The sequence below is a fragment of the Somniosus microcephalus genome, chromosome 13, assembly GCF_052327205.1.
Source record: "Somniosus microcephalus isolate GS21.2 chromosome 13, FLI_Smic_1.0, whole genome shotgun sequence".
NCBI lineage: Eukaryota > Metazoa > Chordata > Chondrichthyes > Squaliformes > Somniosidae > Somniosus > Somniosus microcephalus.
In genome coordinates this window covers 56100863-56119381 of record NC_140999.1, presented here as the reverse complement: position 1 = coordinate 56119381, position 18519 = coordinate 56100863, and the positions used below count along the sequence as shown (strand labels likewise).

At 44.6% G+C, this 18519-nt stretch overlaps 1 protein-coding gene across 2 annotated transcripts; it reads left to right on the top strand.

Moving 5' to 3' along the window:
• The first annotated feature begins 3994 nt into the window (after positions 1-3994).
• On the top strand, positions 3995-12043 carry LOC147108330 (protein fem-1 homolog C-like). Of its 2 annotated transcripts, XM_086004925.1 has the most exons (2): positions 3995-5967; positions 10912-12043. In XM_086004925.1, the coding sequence occupies exons 1-2, from the start codon at positions 4174-4176 to the stop codon at positions 10918-10920; spliced, it is 1803 nt and encodes a 600-aa protein (XP_085861051.1). In that variant the 5' UTR covers positions 3995-4173; the 3' UTR covers positions 10921-12043. The 2 variants fall into 2 exon arrangements, with proteins under 2 accessions (XP_085861051.1, XP_085861050.1); XM_086004924.1 differs by having other exon boundaries at positions 3996-12043.
• Positions 12044-18519: the final 6476 nt, after the last annotated feature.

Genomic DNA, 18519 nt, shown 5'->3' with positions numbered 1-18519 from the left:
CAAGATGACTGCTGTGCCCTTTTTGCACGCTTCTCTAATTTCCCTTTTAATGCCATCCGCAACCTCCACATTACTGTTTGGAGGTCTATATACCACTCCCACTAATGTTTTCTGCCCCTTGGTATTTCTCAGTTCTACCCATACAGATTCCACATCATCAGAGCTAATATCCTTCCTTACAATTGTGTTAATCCCTTCTTTAACCAGTAATGCTACCCCACCTCCCTTTCTTTTTTACCTGTCTTTCCTGAATATTGAATACCCCTGAATGTTGAGTTCCCAGCCTTGGCCACCCTGGAGCCATGTTTCCGTAATCCCAATCAAATCATATTCGTTTACCTCTATTTGCGCAGCTAATTCATCCACCTTTTTACGAATGCTCCTCGCATTAAGACACAAAGCCTTCAGGCTTGTTTTTTTAACGCTCTTAGACCCATTAGAATTATTATTTACTGTGGCCATGTTTGATTTAAACCGTTGATTTTTCTGACTGCCACTTTTGTTTTTCTCCTTCCTATCTTTTGCTTTTATCCTTGTTTCCCTTTCCTCTGTCCCCCTGTTCAGGTTCCCAACCCCCTGCCATTTTAGTTTAAACCCTCCCCCAGAGCACTAGCAAACACTCCCCCTAGGACATCAGTCCCAGCCCTGCCCAGGTGCAAACCGTCTGGTTTGAACTGGTCCCACCTCCCCCAGAACCGGTTCCAATGTCCAGGAATTTGAATCCCTCCCCCTGGCACCATTCCTCTAGCCACGTATTCATCTGAAATATTCTTCTATTTCTACTCTGACTAGCATGTGGCACTGGTAGCAATCCTGAGATTACTACCTTTGAGGTCCTATTTTTTAATTTACCTCCTAACTCCCTATATTCAGCTTTTAGGACCTCATCCCGTTTTTTACCTATATCGTTGGTACCTATATGCACCACGACAACTGGCTGTTCACCCTCCCCTTCCAAGATGTTCTGCAGCCGCTCTGAGACATCCTTGACCCTTGCACCAGGGAGGCAACACACCATCCTGGAGTCTCATTTGCGGCCGCAGAAACGCCTATCTATTCCTCTTACAATAGAATCCCCTATTACTATAGCTCTACCCCATGCCAGGAGCAGCACCAGGTGTACCTAAAAATGAGGTGCCAACCTGGGGAAGCTGCAACACAGGACTACATGCATGCTAAAAAGCAAAAGCAGCATGCTATAGACAGAGCTAAGCGATCCCACAATCAACGGATCAGATCAAAGTTCTGCAGTCCTGCCACATCCAGTCGTGAATGGTGGTGGACCATTAAACAACTAACGGGAGGAGGAGGCTCCATGAATATCCCCATCCTCAATGATGGTGGAGCCCAGCACATGAGTGCAAAAGACAAGGCTGAAGCGTTTGCAACCATCTTCAGCCAGAAGTGGTGTGTGGATGATCCATATCGGCCTCCTCCTGAGGTCCCCACCATCACAGAAGCCAGACTTCAGCCAATTCGATTCACTCCACGTGATATCAAGAAACAGCTGAGCGCACTGGATACAGCAAAGGCTATGGGCCCCGACAACATCCCGACTGTCGTGCTTAAGACTTGTGCTCCAGAACTAGCCACGCCTCTAGCCAAGCTGTTCCAGTACAGCTACAGCACAAGCATCTATCCGACAATGTAGAAAACTGCCCAGGTATGTCCTGTCCACAAAAAGCAGGACAAATCCAACCCGGCCAATCACCACCCCATCAGTCTACTCTCAATCATCAGCAAAGTGATGGAAGGTGTCATCGACAGTTCTATCAAGCGCCACTTACTCACTAATAACCTGCTCACTGATGCCCAGTTTAGGTTCCGCCAGGACCACTCGGCTCCAAACATGGACAAAGGAGCTGAATTCCAGAGGTGAGGTGAGAGTGACCGCCCTTGACATCAAGGCAGCATTAACCGAGTGTGGCATCCAGGAGCCCTAGTAAAACTGAAGTTAACGGGAATCAGGGGGGAAATTCTCCACTGGTTGGAGTCATACCTAGCACAAAGGAAGATGGTTGTGGTGGTTAGTGGTCAATCTTCACAGCCCCAGGACATCACTGCAGGAGTTCCTCAGGGCAGTGTCCTAGGCCCAACCAAATTCAGCTGCTTCATCAATGACCTTCCCTCCATCATAAGGTCAAAAATGGGGATGTTCGCTGATGACTGCACAGTGTTCAGTTCCATTCGCAACTCCTCAGAAAATGAAGCAGTCCATGCCCGCATGCAACAAGACCTGGACAACGTTCAGGCTTGGGCTGATAAGTGGCACGTAACATTCGCGCCACACAAGTGCCAGGCAATGACTAGCTCCAACAAGCGACAGTCTAACCACTGCCCCTTGACATTCAACGTCATTACCATCGCCGAATCCCCCACCATCCTGGGGGTCACCATTGACCAGAAACTTAACTGGACCAGCCACATAAATACTGTGGCAACAAGAGCAGGTCAGAGGCTAGGTATCCTGCGGCGAGTGTCTCACCTCCTAACTCCCCAAAGACTTTCCACCATCTACAAGGCACAAGTAAGGAGTGTGATGGAATATTCCCCACTTGCCTGGATGAGTGCAGCTCCAACAACACTCAAGAAGCTCGACACCATCCAGGACAAAGCAGCCCGCTTGATTGGCACCCGATCCACCACCTTAAACATTCACTCCCTCCACCACCGGCACACCGTGGCTGCAGTGTGTACCATCTACAAGATGCACTGCAACAACTCACCAAGGCTTCTTCTGCAACACCTCCCAAACCTCTGTAGATGGAGCCTGCGGTGTCCACCGGCACACTTGTGGCCTTCCGTGACCGGTGGGCGTCGCGGGGACTGGAGTGCATCATCACCCCAGCCAATATAATTTTAATTTAATTTGTTAAGTTTTATTTAAAGTTTTATTAATTTACAGTCAATTTGATTTAACCAAAAGAGCACCTCCCAAACCTGCGACCTCTTCCACCTAGAAGGACAAGGGCAGCAGGCGCATGGGAACACCACCAACTCCAAGTTCCCCTCCAAGTCACACACCATCTTGACTTGGAAGTATATCGCCATTACTTCATCGTCGCTGGTTCGAAATCCTGGAACTCCCTCCCTAACAGCACTGTGGGAGTACCTTCAACGCAAGAACTGCGGCGGTTCAAGAAGGCGGCTCACCACCACATTCTCAGACAATTAGGGATGGTTAATAAATGCTGGCCTTGCCAGCGACGCCCAGATTGCATGAACGAATAAAAAAAAACTTACTGGTCATTTGCCTCATTGATGCTTGTGGGTCTTTCTGTGTGCAAGATATTCACCTACATAATAACAGTCACTATGTCACATAGTAAGGTGAAGCACACTGGGCCTTTTCTGAGGTGTGGCATAAAAGCAAGTACCCCACTATGGGTACCTGTACTGTTAATATTGTTGATTTGTCTGTAAAATCTACCACTGCATTTGTACTGTTAATCCTAAAGCTGTTTTTAAGGCTTTGTTTTATTGCGGCTAATGAATGTAATGGATTTATTATGTAATTGATGAGTTGTAACAAGTACTACCATATTTAAATAAATATGTTTGACTCAAAAAAAAGCAAGTACCCACGATCCAGGGCATCTGGTTCAATGGTGCCCAGTCTCAATGTGCTCGCACCTGCCTCCATTTTGTTTCCCCTCCCTTCTGATTCCCGCTCTTCTCTAGTGGAGGTCACTTTCATTGTTTGACCCTGTTTCATTCCCCTCAGAATCGCCGAGACCAACCCCTTCAGTTGTAGCCCGCCTCCTCACTAAACTCATTGGTGTAGCTCATTCGTTTGCAGGCGAGCCTGTGACACGCCAATTGGCTCGACTCGCTGTCAATCGAGGATGGGCTAGTCTTCCCTTTTCCACCAATCCGCGGTCGGGACTGTGTCGCGGTGGTTTCTGGGTATTGTAGTTCGGCGGCGTCACGTGGCGCTGGTCGCTGCGCAAGGTCGCCGGGACATGAACTCCCCGCATGCGCGGCAGCACCGGGGCGCATGCGCGGTGAGGCAGGCTGCAGCCGTCAGCTGGAGGGTCTCCATTTTACTTTCAAAACATAATATCGGGAGATGCGACGTTGGAGGGCTGGTGGCGGTGGCGGCGAGGGCAGCTTCCCATTTTCCTTCCACTTTATTGGTCTGGCCGGTGTTTAAATGGCAGCAGGGGCCCGAAAATGGACATCAAGACGGCGGTTTTCAACGCAGCTCGGGACGGGAAGTTGAAACTTATGCAGAAGTTGCTGAGCAACCGAAGCGCGGAGGAGCTGGAGGCGGTGACCCTGGAGAAGACCAACGGCGGCACCCCCTTGCTGATCGCCTCCAGGTACGGCCACCTGCAGGTGGTGGACTACCTGATGGAGCACTGCAAGGCCAAGGTGGAGCTGGGCGGCTCGGTCAATTTCGACGGCGAAACCATCGAAGGCGCCCCGCCGCTGTGGGCCGCGTCGGCCGCCGGGCACCTGTCGGTGGTCCGGAGCTTGCTGGAGCACGGGGCGGCTGTCAACAACACCACCCTGACCAACTCCACGCCACTGCGGGCGGCCTGCTTCGACGGCCACCTGGAGATCGTCAAGTACCTCATCGAGCACAAAGCCGATATGGAAGTGGCCAATCGGCACGGACATACTTGCCTCATGATCTCATGCTATAAAGGGCATAAGGAGATTGCCAAGTATTTGCTGGAGAAGGGGGCGGATGTGAATCGGAAAAGCGTGAAGGGGAACACTGCTTTGCACGATTGTGCCGAATCGGGAAGCCTGGAAATCATGAAGATGTTGTTAAAATGTGGGGCTAAGATGGAAAAGGATGGCTATGGAATGACCCCCTTACTTGCTGCCAGTGTCACTGGCCACATGAATATTGTGGAGTTTCTTATCAACCATGTGCAGACCAAGAAGGAAGACCGAATTGATGCACTTGAGCTGTTGGGAGCTACGTTTGTCGATAAGAAAAGGGACTTGCTTGGAGCTATGAAGTTTTGGAAGAGGGCAATGGAGATGAGACACAGCGATAAAAGTAAAATAGTCAAGAAGCCACAGGTAGGACAGTTGGTGCTGGCCTACGATTATGCCAAGGAAGTGATGACTTCTGATGAACTGGAGGCCCTGATCACTGATCCAGATGAAATGAGGATGCAAGCCTTGCTGATCAGAGAGAGAATTCTTGGTCCATCCCATCCAGACACCTCTTACTATATCCGTTACCGAGGTGCAGTTTATGCTGACTCAGGTAACTTTGAAAGGTGCATCAATTTGTGGAAGTATGCATTGGATATGCAGCAGAGCAATTTAGACCCATTGAGCCCTATGACTGCAAGTAGTTTGCTATCATTTGCTGAACTGTTTTCTTTTGTCCTGCAAGACCGTCCAAAAGGTACCCTGGCCATGAAGGTATCTTTCAATGATCTTATGGGCATCCTGTGCAAAAGTGTTCGCGAAGTAGAGCGAGCAGTGAATCAACGGGAGAACCCACCAGATGTTGCACAGTTCACTAAAGCTTTGTCCATTATTTTGCACTTGATCTCCTTGTTGGAAAAGGTAAAATGTAGCCCTGACCAGGACCATTACAAGAAGCAAACCATCTATAGGCTCTTGAAGTTGAGTCCAAGAGGAAAAGGTGGATTTACCCCACTACATCTAGCTGTTGACAAGGATACGACATCAGTTGGCCGCTATCCAGTTTGCAAGTTCCCTTCGTTGCAAGTGACCTCGGTACTGCTGGAATGTGGTGCTGACGTTGACTCGAGAGATTATGAGAACAACACTCCCCTGCACATAGCTGCATTCAACAACAATCTTGATATTATGAACATGTTAATTGACACTGGTGCACATTTTGACGCTACCAATTCCTCCAAGAAAACTGCTTGGGATTTGCTGGATGAAAAGAAGATGGCCAAGAATTTGATTCAGCCCATCAACCACATCACCCTCCAGTGCCTTGCTGCTCGTGCCATTGAGAAACATAAGGTGATTTACAAAGGATTAATTCCAGAAGAACTGGATGCTTTCATTCAACTACACTGAAGTGCAAAATTAAGTGTTTATGGATGCATGCCAAAGTGCTTCTCATGGGGACTTAACTTGTATTGACATAAATAAATATGACCGAGACACTTATGTGAGATTAAAATCAGTCTGCCTCCTGAAGGGCTATCGAAATGTTATAAGGCTGAATGATCGAACAAACAATAACCAGAATACTCGTTGGTTACTCTCTGTCTACTGTATTGTCCATGCTGGGCTGTAGCAAAGACTGAATGTTGGGGTGGAGGAGGGTTTGGAAGGCAAGTAGCTCAGGCATGTGGCTGCTAAAGCACATTTAAAGATTAGTTCATGATCTTCAAATCCTTTTTTAACTTGTGCTCCCTCCACTTGGCTTGCTCCCCCCGTAGCTTCCATTGCTGAAACCCTGCCTGTATGGATCACAGCACATGCCATAATACGTCTTGCACATTGTTCCCAGGATTCCAGATTTCTGTCCGGCTATTACTTTACAGGCATATCCTCACCTGTACTTCAAAACCGTAGGAAAACCAAACTTACAAAATACACCTAATCAATCCCAGTGTCCCTTGCGTGTTTCAGGCACCTTTTAAGATTCAGCAACGAATATATTCACAGCCAGTCCAAAGATAAATACAGTATTCGTGTGAGTTACACTTTAAATTTCAATACCCAATGTGTTCCCAAAATGCACAGCATCACGGGCCCAGTGAACCGCTGAGGTGAAGATTTCACTGGAGCATGCTCCCAATTTTAGAAAAGGGAAAAACCACCAATGCTGGCAATAAGCAGCATGTTTGTCAACATTGGAAATGGTAAGATAGGCCAGTGTGTCAGTTGTTTTTCACATACTGACCAGCCTATTGTGTTTCCATCATTTACTGTCCCCATTTCAGGTGAGACTTTCATGTTACATACACAGGTGTTATAATAAACATTCAGAACTTTTGACCATTTTGGTACACAATATTTAGTAAAACTAGATTTTATATTTACTTTTATTGGAAGGGCTGAGAACTGCTGTATTATACCAGTGAGCTCATTTTTCCTACAAATATTACTGTTATATTTAAAGCATTGCAGCCTAAGTACCAAACCTTTCAACATTCAACCATCCTTTGCTTGAAACCTATCTATCGACAAGACTTGGGGTTGATGAAGGATTCTTAATGTGTTAGAAGGAGGGGTGAAATAGTGGAAGGAAGAAGCAAAGACAGATTGGAGATCCAGTAAAACATGTACAGGAAACTTTGTGCTATCCGGCACCGATGGGACCGAGCTGTTGCCGTTCCCTCAAAACTGCCGGACAAGCCAGCGTTAATATTGAAGCATACGGAGCTCCGTATCTGGCAACAAACACTGTTGCTTAGCAACAGCTTCTAAACAGTCGGCCGTACCTTGGAAGCGTCTCTGTCGCTTAGCAACAGCTTCAGAGAGACTTTGCAGAGCCTGACTGTTGGGGGAAAAAAAAAAGCCACGAGAAGAAAAAAAAACTTAACAAAACGGCTCCTGATTTTTGCTGGTGGCTCGAGCTTGCCGGACATTTAGCCTCCGGATAACACACAGTTTCCTGTAGTGTACTATAATAGCAAAATACTGCGGATGCTGGAAATCTGAAATAACAACAGAAAATGCTGGAAATACTCAGCAGGCCAGGCAGCATCCGTGGAGAGAGAAGAGTTAACGTTTCAGGTCTGGGACCCTTCATCAGATTCAGGATTAACTCTGTTTCTCCACAGCTGCTACCTGGCCTGCTGAGTATTTCCAGCATTTTCTGTTATTTTAGTGTACTATAATGTTTGGCATGTACATCCCATCCAGTTTTCTTCTTATAGAAGGGAGTGATTTTACCAAGACAGTAAAGATATTCACAATTCATATGTTGGAACTGAACTGGGTACTCTTACTGAGGCTGATGGACTTTGTTACTGTTTACGAGGTAGTGGCCAAACTGATGGATTCTGCCTCTTTTTGCCCATCAGTGACGCACATCTCATTTATTGCTGAGACACTGCACACAAGTGATATCTGTCCCAAATGCCAGGAATTGATAAGTTAAGAAGCTAGTTTAAAGAATGGAGGCTAGCTTATTGTGGCGAAGTTGATCCTTCAGAAAGCATCATACCCCATTAGTGCAACCTATTACTTGAAGAATTCACCTCGGACTAGATTACCTCCCATTTTTAAGAATGAACTTTTTTGCATTAACATGCTTCTGTCAGGGACTGACTGTTATAGTAACAGGGTTTAACCCACCACTGTCTCCTTTGGCACATGAGAGAACGCCAAGTGCGTGTTCTAAATCAGATGTGCTTGTTTGAGTTCAGTAATGCATCAGATTATCATCTTGGTACTTTACCCCCTGCCCCCCCCCCCCCCCCCCCCCCAACTCATGTACTGTAAGTCTTTTAATACGTCCCTTCTTAATAAATAAATATATACAGACACCTTTTAGTTTGCAGTCTGTGTTATTGAATCAAAAAGCCAAGCCAAACTACATTTAAATTGTTCCCTGCAAATCAGTAATGGCAGTCTTGAACATGTTGCATGCTATCTCGCTATACTCCAGCCCTTTGGTTAGAGTTTAGAGTAATTGAAAAGGGGGGGAAGGTCATGCAAGCTCAACTTCTTGATTTGCTAACATGCAATCAGATTATTATTCACATAAAGGGGACTGATCAAAGTAAACTAGTCGCAACAGCAGTGAACCGCAATAAAAAAAAACACCCAAAGTAAGTGTTTTGCCACTGGCACACATCACTGAAATGAAACGGCGCAGATTAACCCTTTTGAGTGCTGAATATCTTTTGGAACTTGCACGTTTTGTTAACTGCCAAAAATGATTATTTCTTAACACTGGCTATTATAAGTGTCATTTGAGCGCTCTGCTGGGCCACGAGGCTGTTCGTAAGTCAGTGTTCTCTGAATAAGCAAAACATGGATGTGGTTTTTTTACAGTGTAAAAATGTAACTGCAGTCCTCATAGGGTTAAAGGATGTCCAAGATTTTAAACCCTGTTGTAAATACTGGGACTGTTAAAGGCACTATGTATAGATCTAATTTGTTTTAATAGGGCTTTATTTTATGGCAAAACTTGCAAACCAGCTGTGTGACTGCATGTTTTCACAGTGCACCAGAACGCTAATATTGATTGATTTTTTTTTAACATTTCCTAACTACACTTAGCAATTTGGCTTTTGGAACCTATTTATTTTAGCACATTCTTTGCCCATTCAGAGTTTACACTAGATTGTTTGGCTTGAAGAGTATTAAAGGCAAATTGCTGCTGAGCTGCACTTGTGTGATTTGGGTGGCTCTTATAATAAAACAGTGATTCAAAACAAACTGATGTAGAACAGTGTATTTAATTATTCATCCTTTCTTTAAAAAAATGGATAAATCTAGGAGAAGGGCCGTATCGCAGGAAACCCGTAGATTAAAGGAGGAAGAATCAGGGTGGAATTGGTGCAGTGAGTCTTGATTTCAACACCGTAAAGATGCAGGAGGAGAAAGCGCACGTAGAACCGTGTGTTTGGAGCCTCAGAGAAACAAGAAAGTTCACGAGTAATAATATCAGTAAAATAGAGATTCGAAAGGTTGCGACAGTTCTTCCTTGAATCCCATCCAGGAGTCCAAAGGAGATCCCAGAAAAGTGTCTCCAGATAGCGGAGCAGTGCTAAAATACCAGAGAGACTTAAGCTTCGTAGAGAGTTAACAGTTAAAGGGAAAAGATGTTTGGAATGACAGAGGAATTTAACTTCTCAATGGCAACTTTAGCAATAGAGAAGATGCTGGAATCACGACATTGAGGATATGAGTGTCAGTAGATGAAGGACTAAGTACCATCAAAGGTGAGAGATGGCGGCTATTGGTTGGATTTGATAAAGAAAAGGCTTTGTACCTTCATATGATAAATTTTAACCTTTCCACCAGCATGAACCCATATACAGTTTTCAATTAAAGTACTCCACGAGGCCTTTAGAGGAAGTGATCAATTGTCATTGCTCTCCCTATGGTTTAGTTGGTAATTGCAGGGTATGGTATGGAACTGAGTGATATAGAGCAGGAAGAGTCTGGGATCTATACCTGGAGCTGATCTTAGATAGGCTAGTATTAGGGATCCTATTATTCTCCAGTGGGCCATGCTGGGAAAGTGCAGATGTAAATGTTGGATGAAGACAGGGTTGGGCTTGTCTTTACTACTGCCACAGTTAATTAGCTTTCCAATAATCGATGTCTGGAATGGCCATCTAGAAAAGGTACTAGGAAGTGACCACTGGTCCTGGAATTATAAGTAGCAAATTGAAGAGGAAACAAAAAAGAAACTGAATTCTCACAACTTAAATGTTCTGAGAAATTGTAAACTGAGATGTGTTTCTCAGTCTCTCCCTGCTTTATTTCCCTCTTATAAAACTGCTGATTAAAGGCATCCTGGGAACAGATATTTTGTGTACACTACTCTTCCCACCCCCCAACTGTGACGTCATGAATGGTATTTCCCGAAATATGGACAAACAAAAAGGGACAAGAAAAGACCAGTTGGTCCATCCAGCCGCACCATCCAAATATGGTGGAGTTCCCCCTTCACCTACTGCAATCTCCCGGGAGAAAAAAAGAACAAACCTTAGGCCAATTTAGGAAACAATTCTGGGGAGTGTCCTCTCCCCGCCCTCCCCTAGGACAATCAAGCAGGCTCCAGTAGAAGGCAACCCAACCTACCTCCAGATATCTTCCATTTGACAAACTTGTACAGCTCCCAATTGAAGGCCTGTAGCAAATCCATACCACACATTCTGGCAATCTAGTCCGGATGTCGAATCTGCAAAAGCAAGTGCTTCCAGGAATCTAACCAAATTTTATTTTTTCTTATTTTGTACTGATGCCCTCTATCTTTCCCTCCCTATCTAGCTCAAATAACCTATCCACCCGAACAGAATCTGTGCCGTTCATCATTTTAAAGACCTCAATCATATCCCCTTGAAGTCTGTGGTTCTGCAATGAAAAAATCCCCAGTTCCCTGAGCCTATCTTAGACCCTAAGACTTGGTATTATTCTGGTGTCCTTCCTTGGAGCTTGAGCAGGGACTTGATATCTCCACCATGTGAGGGGACCAAAACTGGGCACATATTCTAGATGTGACTGTACAGAGGGTTTATATAAGGTATGTATTGTATTTCTAGCTTTGTATTTAATTGTTCTAGCTATACATCTTAACCCTCTATTCACGACACTGATCAAGGACCTTCAGCATTTCATGAACTATATCCCCGGGGTCCCTCTTGCTCCACAGCCTTAAGAGGGTAACCCTGCATGGTATTCACATGCCTGGAATTACTGTGAGCCAAATGAATCATGCTGCATTTATCCACATCACAAGACATCTTCCACCTGGGCCCATTCCATTAATGTATCGAAATTTGCAGTCTATATGTTTTGTCTAAAATCCTATCTCCCATATTCACCTTTGTGTTATCAACAAATTTAAGGAATGTATGCCCGATTTCTTTATTCAAATCAATGGGCCGGATTTTGCAACAGAAATAATGGTGAGGCTAACGGCGCTCACCGTTATTAAAGTGTAAAACGGACAGCAACTTCCAGCGACCGCATATACACAGTTAAACACGGAAATCCGTAACTTGCTGTCCGAATTGCTCTGCTCCTCCAGAAGCTGGCGATACTGGTATCTCGCCGTCTGACTCACCATTAAAATACATAGAACAGCATGATGTTGCGGTACTTGTGTGATAGATACCCACTAAACTCGTCAGAAAAATTTAGGGCTTGTCCATTGCAGTGCAAGTACATTTTTAACGCTGTGATAAGGTTTAATTACTGCCAAACAACCTCTCTGGGTTAACTTTTACAAGTGTGGAGTCTCATTCCTCCAGATTTTAATTATTGTTGGAGATTTTAAAAATATATAATTTTTAATGTTTTCTTTGTCTCTTTTATCTCTCTCGTAATCCCATCTTTCTTTCCCACTCCTTATTTCACTTTCTGTATCTGATTTAATATTGAATTAAATATTCTAACTAACTTCCTGGTTCAGATTCTGTGCTGCTCATTAACAATTCTTCAATCTGACAGTTGCTTGCCCTGTTCACACAGGTCCTAGATCCCCTGTAGAGGGCACTGAGCCATTTTGGATTTCTAATTTACAGTAAGTTCCAGTCAAATTTCCATAGAAAGTCTGTGGGCAATTGCAAGTGTAATCAACGGCTGGCGCTGTTTGTTTGCCGCTGAGAACATAATCCGGTCCATTGATAAAAATGGAGAAGAGCAATGGTCTGAACTAGCATCCCTGTGGGACTCCACTACTGACCGGACATACACTAAGATGCTGCCGTTAATTACTACCCTCTACCTATGAGGATTCAACCAGTTCACTATCCAGCATAAAATCTGTTCACCAATATCCACAGGATGCAACCTTAATGCACTGTCTGTAATCATGATGGCACAAACTGCCTTCTTCCTTCTAACCAGCTGTTTGAAGCATAAAATAGTTTACTGAGTGACAAATGAGAGACACTACAACTCCTTGTACAGTATTTAGGAATATGGAGAAATAGAATCTAATTCCCTTTTAACCTAAAATTAGGACAGTATCACTTTTAATGCATTTCTGGGGCCAACATACAAAAGAGAGCAGGGTGGTGACACATTGCTGAGTCACATTGATAGAAAGACTTGCATTTATATAGCACCTTTCATGACCACCAGACGTCCCAAAGCGCTTTACAGCCAATGAAGTACTTTTTGAAGTGTAGTCACTGTTGTAATGTAGGAAACGCGGCAGACAATTTGTGCACAGCAAGCTCCCACAAACAGCAATGTGATAATTACCAGATAATCTGTTTTTTGTGATGTTGATTGAGGGATAAATATTGGCCAGGACACCGGGGATAACTCCCCTGCTCGTCTTCGAAAAAGTGCCATAGGATCTTTTACGTCCATCTGCGAGGGCAGACGAGGCCTCGGTTTAATGTCTCATCCAAAAAACAGCACTCTCCGACAGTGCAGCACTCCCTCTACTGCAGTCTAGATTTTTGTGCTCAAGTCTCTGGAGTGGGATTTAAATCCACGAACCTTCTGACTCAGAGGCGAGGGTGCTACCAACTGAGCCACAGCTGACACTAACCACCACACAGAGCTAAAAAAAAATGAAGGAAGAGCTAACCTGGGCCACTTGTGCTTATTATAGCCATCTGGGCAGAGGCTTGTTGTCGCCCTGCCTGTCGTCGTTCAGGAATGGTTTGTTACTGAGACTTTGGAAGTGAAAACACACTAAAAGGCAGTACATTTAGTTTTATTTTAAAAACAACCCCTATTGTATAAATGTTCAGAAAATAAAGGAAGTCGTTCCATTTTCCAAATAGTGTTGCCAAACTTGCTAAGTAGTGCCCCCTATTTTCTTTTTTGTTTGTATGGGCCTTTCCCATGTCTATTCATCATCATAACTATTTTTACCATTCTTCTGACCTTTTTATATCTCCCATCTAAATTTTCTGCTAAGCAGTTTGCAGGTTATTAAACCCATTAACTCCCACTCTGTGATTGGTGTTTCTGTTGATTTTCACAGTTCTTACCATTTCTCTCCCTCATTTCTCAACGTTACTTATTTTATTGTCTTCATTTCTGATTGAGATGGGGAAGTTACACACCCAAAATGTCAAAACCTGCCCTCTTTATTGATGCTGACTCACCTATGGTGTATTTCCAGCATTTATCTTTGAGAAAATTGGCAAAGAAAATAAAAAGGCTTTATATAGGCACATTAGTAGTAAGAAGACAGTCAAGGTAACGGTAGGCCCACTAAGAGATGAAGGAGGCAAGCTTGAGGTGAAAGAAAGACGGACTTGAATTTATATAGTGCCTTTCATGACCTCAGGACGGCCCAAAGTGCTTTACAGCCAATGAAGTACTTTTTGAAGGGTAGTCACTGTTGTAATGTAGAAAACGCGGCAGCCAATTTGCACACACAAGCAGCACTGAAAAAAATGACTAGATAATCTGTCATAGATGTTGGCCAGGACACTGGGAGAACTTCCCTGCTCCTCTTTGAATTTTGCCATGGGATCTTTTACATCCACTTGAGAGGGTAGATGGGGCCTCAGCTGAATGTCTGATCCGCAAGACGGTACCTCCGACAGCTGCACTGAAGTGCCAGCCTAGATTATGTGCTCAAGTCTCTGGGGCTTGGAACCCACACCTTCTCACTCAGAAGCAAGAATGCTACCACTGAGCCACAGCTGACACCTAGTGCAGAATGAGAGTGGAAGAGATACTGAATAGGTAGTTTTCTTCACTTTTCGCAGAGGAGATGGGTATGATGACTGTAGAACCACCTGAGATGAGTGTAGAACTGTTAGTGGGGCTTATTGTTCAAAGAGAAATGGAACTAACAAAATTACACAAACCTAAGGTAGACTCATCATGGTTTATATTCCAAGGAAGAAATAGCAGAGGCTCAGACTATAATTTTTAAAGATTCTGTGTAAAGGAAAACTGTGTAAGAGGACTGGAAGGTGTCTTTATATCATAATAATCAACTTTATTGTCATTGTTAGTGCACAAGTGCAGTACAACGAAATGTAGGCTTGCGGCTCCCGAGAGTGTACATTTAGATTAAGACATTTAAACATTCAACATTCATTTGGCTTGTAATACATTAACATAAACATATTGGCCCAGTAATTCGGGTCCGGGGCTTGCCGCGCGTGCAAGCCCCGTATATGCACTTACCCGACGCGCTGACATTTCACCTCCAGGGACGCCTGCAATTCGAGTTTTAAAAAGAAGAATCCCGGGCAGCGTCTGACGTCACGCCGCCCAGGAGTGCAGCCAGCGCGAAGCCTGGAGCGCGCTGTGCAAGTGAGACACGCCCCTTGAGGTCTCAGTTTAATAGGACACGCCCCCAATGTTTCTCACAAGCTGCTAAGCATTTTTACATGCAAAGCAGCATTTTAAATAGGTTTTTGGTATTTTTATGAAGCTTTTGGTAACTTTTATAAACTTTTAAAAACGTTTACATTATTTTGAAGAATCTGAAGTAGTTTTAAACAGATTTAAAGCAATTTAAAGACTTTTAAAAGCCCTAAAATAATTTTTTTTATTCCATTTATTTATTTACCAATGTCGTCGTCATACGTGTCTTCACACTGTTCCCTTTGGCGAACTGTATGAAGTGGTGGAAGGATTTATGGCCGTGATTAACACTCATTCCGTGACCGTAACCATCTTTGAACCAGCCATTAGGGTGGTTAGTCCTATGGCGGGAGGGTTTTACGGGCTCCCACAAGCTATACAAGGAGGGGGGGCCACCCACACCCACGGACGCAAATATCCCACTGGATGTCAACCCAGAATTTAGAGCCGGAGCTCCGACTCCACTTGCCGGGACTGTCTGGAGCGGGGTTCGAAACTCTACCCCGTCTGGCCCAGTGGCGGGGATCCTACCGCTACGCCAAAGGCCCAATCCGATTAGCAATGTGGAATGAGCACAATTCACGGCATTAAAAGAACTCACAATTGAACTGATGATGACCTCAGCAATCTCCTCAACGAGGTGGAGGTGCAGCGCCTGCTCATCATTGGTAATGAGAAGTCAAAGGCGCCGCAAAAAGGACAGATGATAGCTTGGTCTTTCAAGTGGCAGCATAGGGCTCCAGTCACGGGGGAGGGAAAAGGCACAGGAAACGTATAGGTGTCACCTTTTGCGCGGAGTGGGCCTTTTGCATAGCGGTAAGCATCCCCGCCGCTGGGCCAGAAGGAGTAGGGTTTCGAACCCCGCTCCAGACAGTCCCGGCAAGTGGAGTCGGAGCTCCAACTATAAATTCTGGGTGGACATCCAGCGGGATACTTGCGTCCGCGGGTGGCCCCCCCTCAGATGGGTTGTGGGAGCCCGTAAAACCCTCACGCCATAGGACTAACCACCCTAATGGCTGGTATGAAGATGCTTATGGTCACGGAAGGAGTGTTAACGTGGCCAGAAATCCTTCCACCACTTCATACAGTTCCCGAAAGGGAACAGTGTGAGGATACGTACGACGATGACCTGTTGCGCAATGCACCTCCTTGGACCCTCAGTCGCAGATGCGAGGGGGCAAATCGTGCAATTGTTAAATTTTTCATTTTATTGACATGTAAAATGTTGGCCCAGTAATTCCCTTCCAAACGCGCGAGTACGGTCGGGGTACTTACGCGTCTGTCCGGAGGAAATGCCGGTTTTCAGCATGCACAGCGCATGCGGGGAAAACCGGCATTTCCTGTCCTCTGAACGAAGGGGTTCAGAGGCAAAACGCGTGCGACTGTACAGGCAGCGCGTGCGCAGTAAAATTCGCCGCTTTCATTCATGCTTTCAGTGAGGTCAAGTCCTTACAACTTACACATGAAAAAAGCATGAGTACAGTTGCTCCAGAGGCTGCGGTTGTTTGGGAAAGGGATAAAAGTTATTTTAAGAAATGCTGAGGTAAGTTTTAAAGTTTATTTTTGTTTTTTAAAACGGGTTTTCAGTACTGTAGGTAGAAGGATCAATTGTGGCTATGTGAATTGAATTTGCTGTGTTTATTAAATGTGAAAATGACTCCAACATTTTTAAGAAAGAAACTTTTCATCAGTAATATATTCTTTTAAGTAATTATGTATGTATGTCTGTATATATTCCTTTGCGTGTATGTATATATTCCTTTACTTATGTGTATGAATGTATGTATTTAATTATGACTTTCAGAGAAAGTAACTTATTGGAAAATCATAATTAAAAACATATTCATACACAAGTAAAGGAATATAAAACATACATACATATACGTAAAGGAATGTATGCGGACATACATACATAATTACTTATTACTGATGAAAAGTTTCTTTCTTAAAAGTGTTGGAAATGTTACATTACTCATTTTAGAACACTCATTCTCACATTCAATTCACACAGCCACAATTGCTCCTTCTACCTACCGTACTGAAAACCCGTTTAAAAAAAAAAATTTAAACTTTAAAACTAACCTCAGCATTTCTTAAAATAACCTTCCTCACTTTCCCAAACAAAAATATTGCCTTTCAAAAGCTCCACGATAAAATATATCTTCCTCCGCAGCCTTGAAACAACTTTACACATGCTTTTTTCAAGTGTAACTTTTAAGGACTTACCCTCACTGAATCCATGAATGAAATCGACGAAGTTCACTGCGCACGCGCTGCCTGTGCAGTCGCACGCGCTGTGCCTCTGAACCCCTTCGTTCAGAGGACCGGAAATGCCGGCGTTCTCCGCATGCACGGTGTTTCCTGAACGCCGGCATTTCATCCGGCCAGATGCGTGAGTACCCAGACCGTACTCACGCATTTGGACCCGAATTACTGGGCCAATAAAGTGCATTGGCAGATGTGCAGGCTTTAGAGTTTATTTGTGGAGTTCAGTAGGATGACAGCCCTGGGAAAGAAGCTGTTCCTAAATCTGGTCGTCAATCATCAACCTGCTGAGCCTGGTGGAACGAAGAAAGCATCTTCCTCCATTTCTCTCCCCATCTCTCCTGAAGACACTCACTCCAGCCAGGGTTTGAATTCTTTGGATGCCAGCAGCCCCACAGTGCCACACACAGTCATCCGTTATGTGTAAATGATTGCAGGCAAGCTGTTTGGTATTAGGGAGCAGTCTAAACTGTCCTTACATGCATTATACATGCTGTCTGGCAGGAGACACTGTTCAGCCATTAGAAGGAGACACTACCTGATTTTGTTCCCCCTTACTGGTTCCGGGCATTGAGTGAACATTAATGACTCCAGTGCTGCCTTCGCTGGGATCAAACCCCAGGGCCTTCCTCGCCTGTTTGGTGCAGGACGACACCTAATGGCTCTATTTTTACATTATTATTCCGATCCCAACCCCTGATAATTATTCATTTTCTTCCAGTTTTGAAACCCCACACCCATCTGTATTTCTTCAGCTCTGTTCCTCCAATGACACGAAGAATTGCCCTTTCCAAAATTTTCAAACAGGGTAAATCAGCGAGAATAATAAAAGGGTGAATGGAAGTGTTGAGTGCCTCACCTCTGGTAATGACCTTCTACTGATGAAGGAGACACAACTCGGCTTATGGGGAAATCATTGGGACCGACGAGGTGAAAACCCAGCAAACGTTTAAGAATCAGCCGGGCACTGCAAAGTCCAGGAGTTCCACCCAGAAGTGCATTCCAACTATTAACGCTCTTTGAATGAAGGATTCAGCCCTAAATTTGCCTTTTGCTCGTTTGAAACGGTGTCCCCTTGTTCTACTGTCACGGTTTAATGTATAGTTCCGTTATTATTTAAGTTATCTATTAACCAACGTCTAAAAATCGATCACCTGGTCATTATCACATTGCTGTTTGTGGGAGCTTGCTGTGCGCAAATTGGCTGTAGTGTTTCCGACAGCAGTGACTGCACTTCATTGGCTGTAGAACGCTTTGGGACGTCCTGAAGTCATGAAAGGTGCTATATAAATGCAACTCTGTCTACGCTTAGGGTTTACC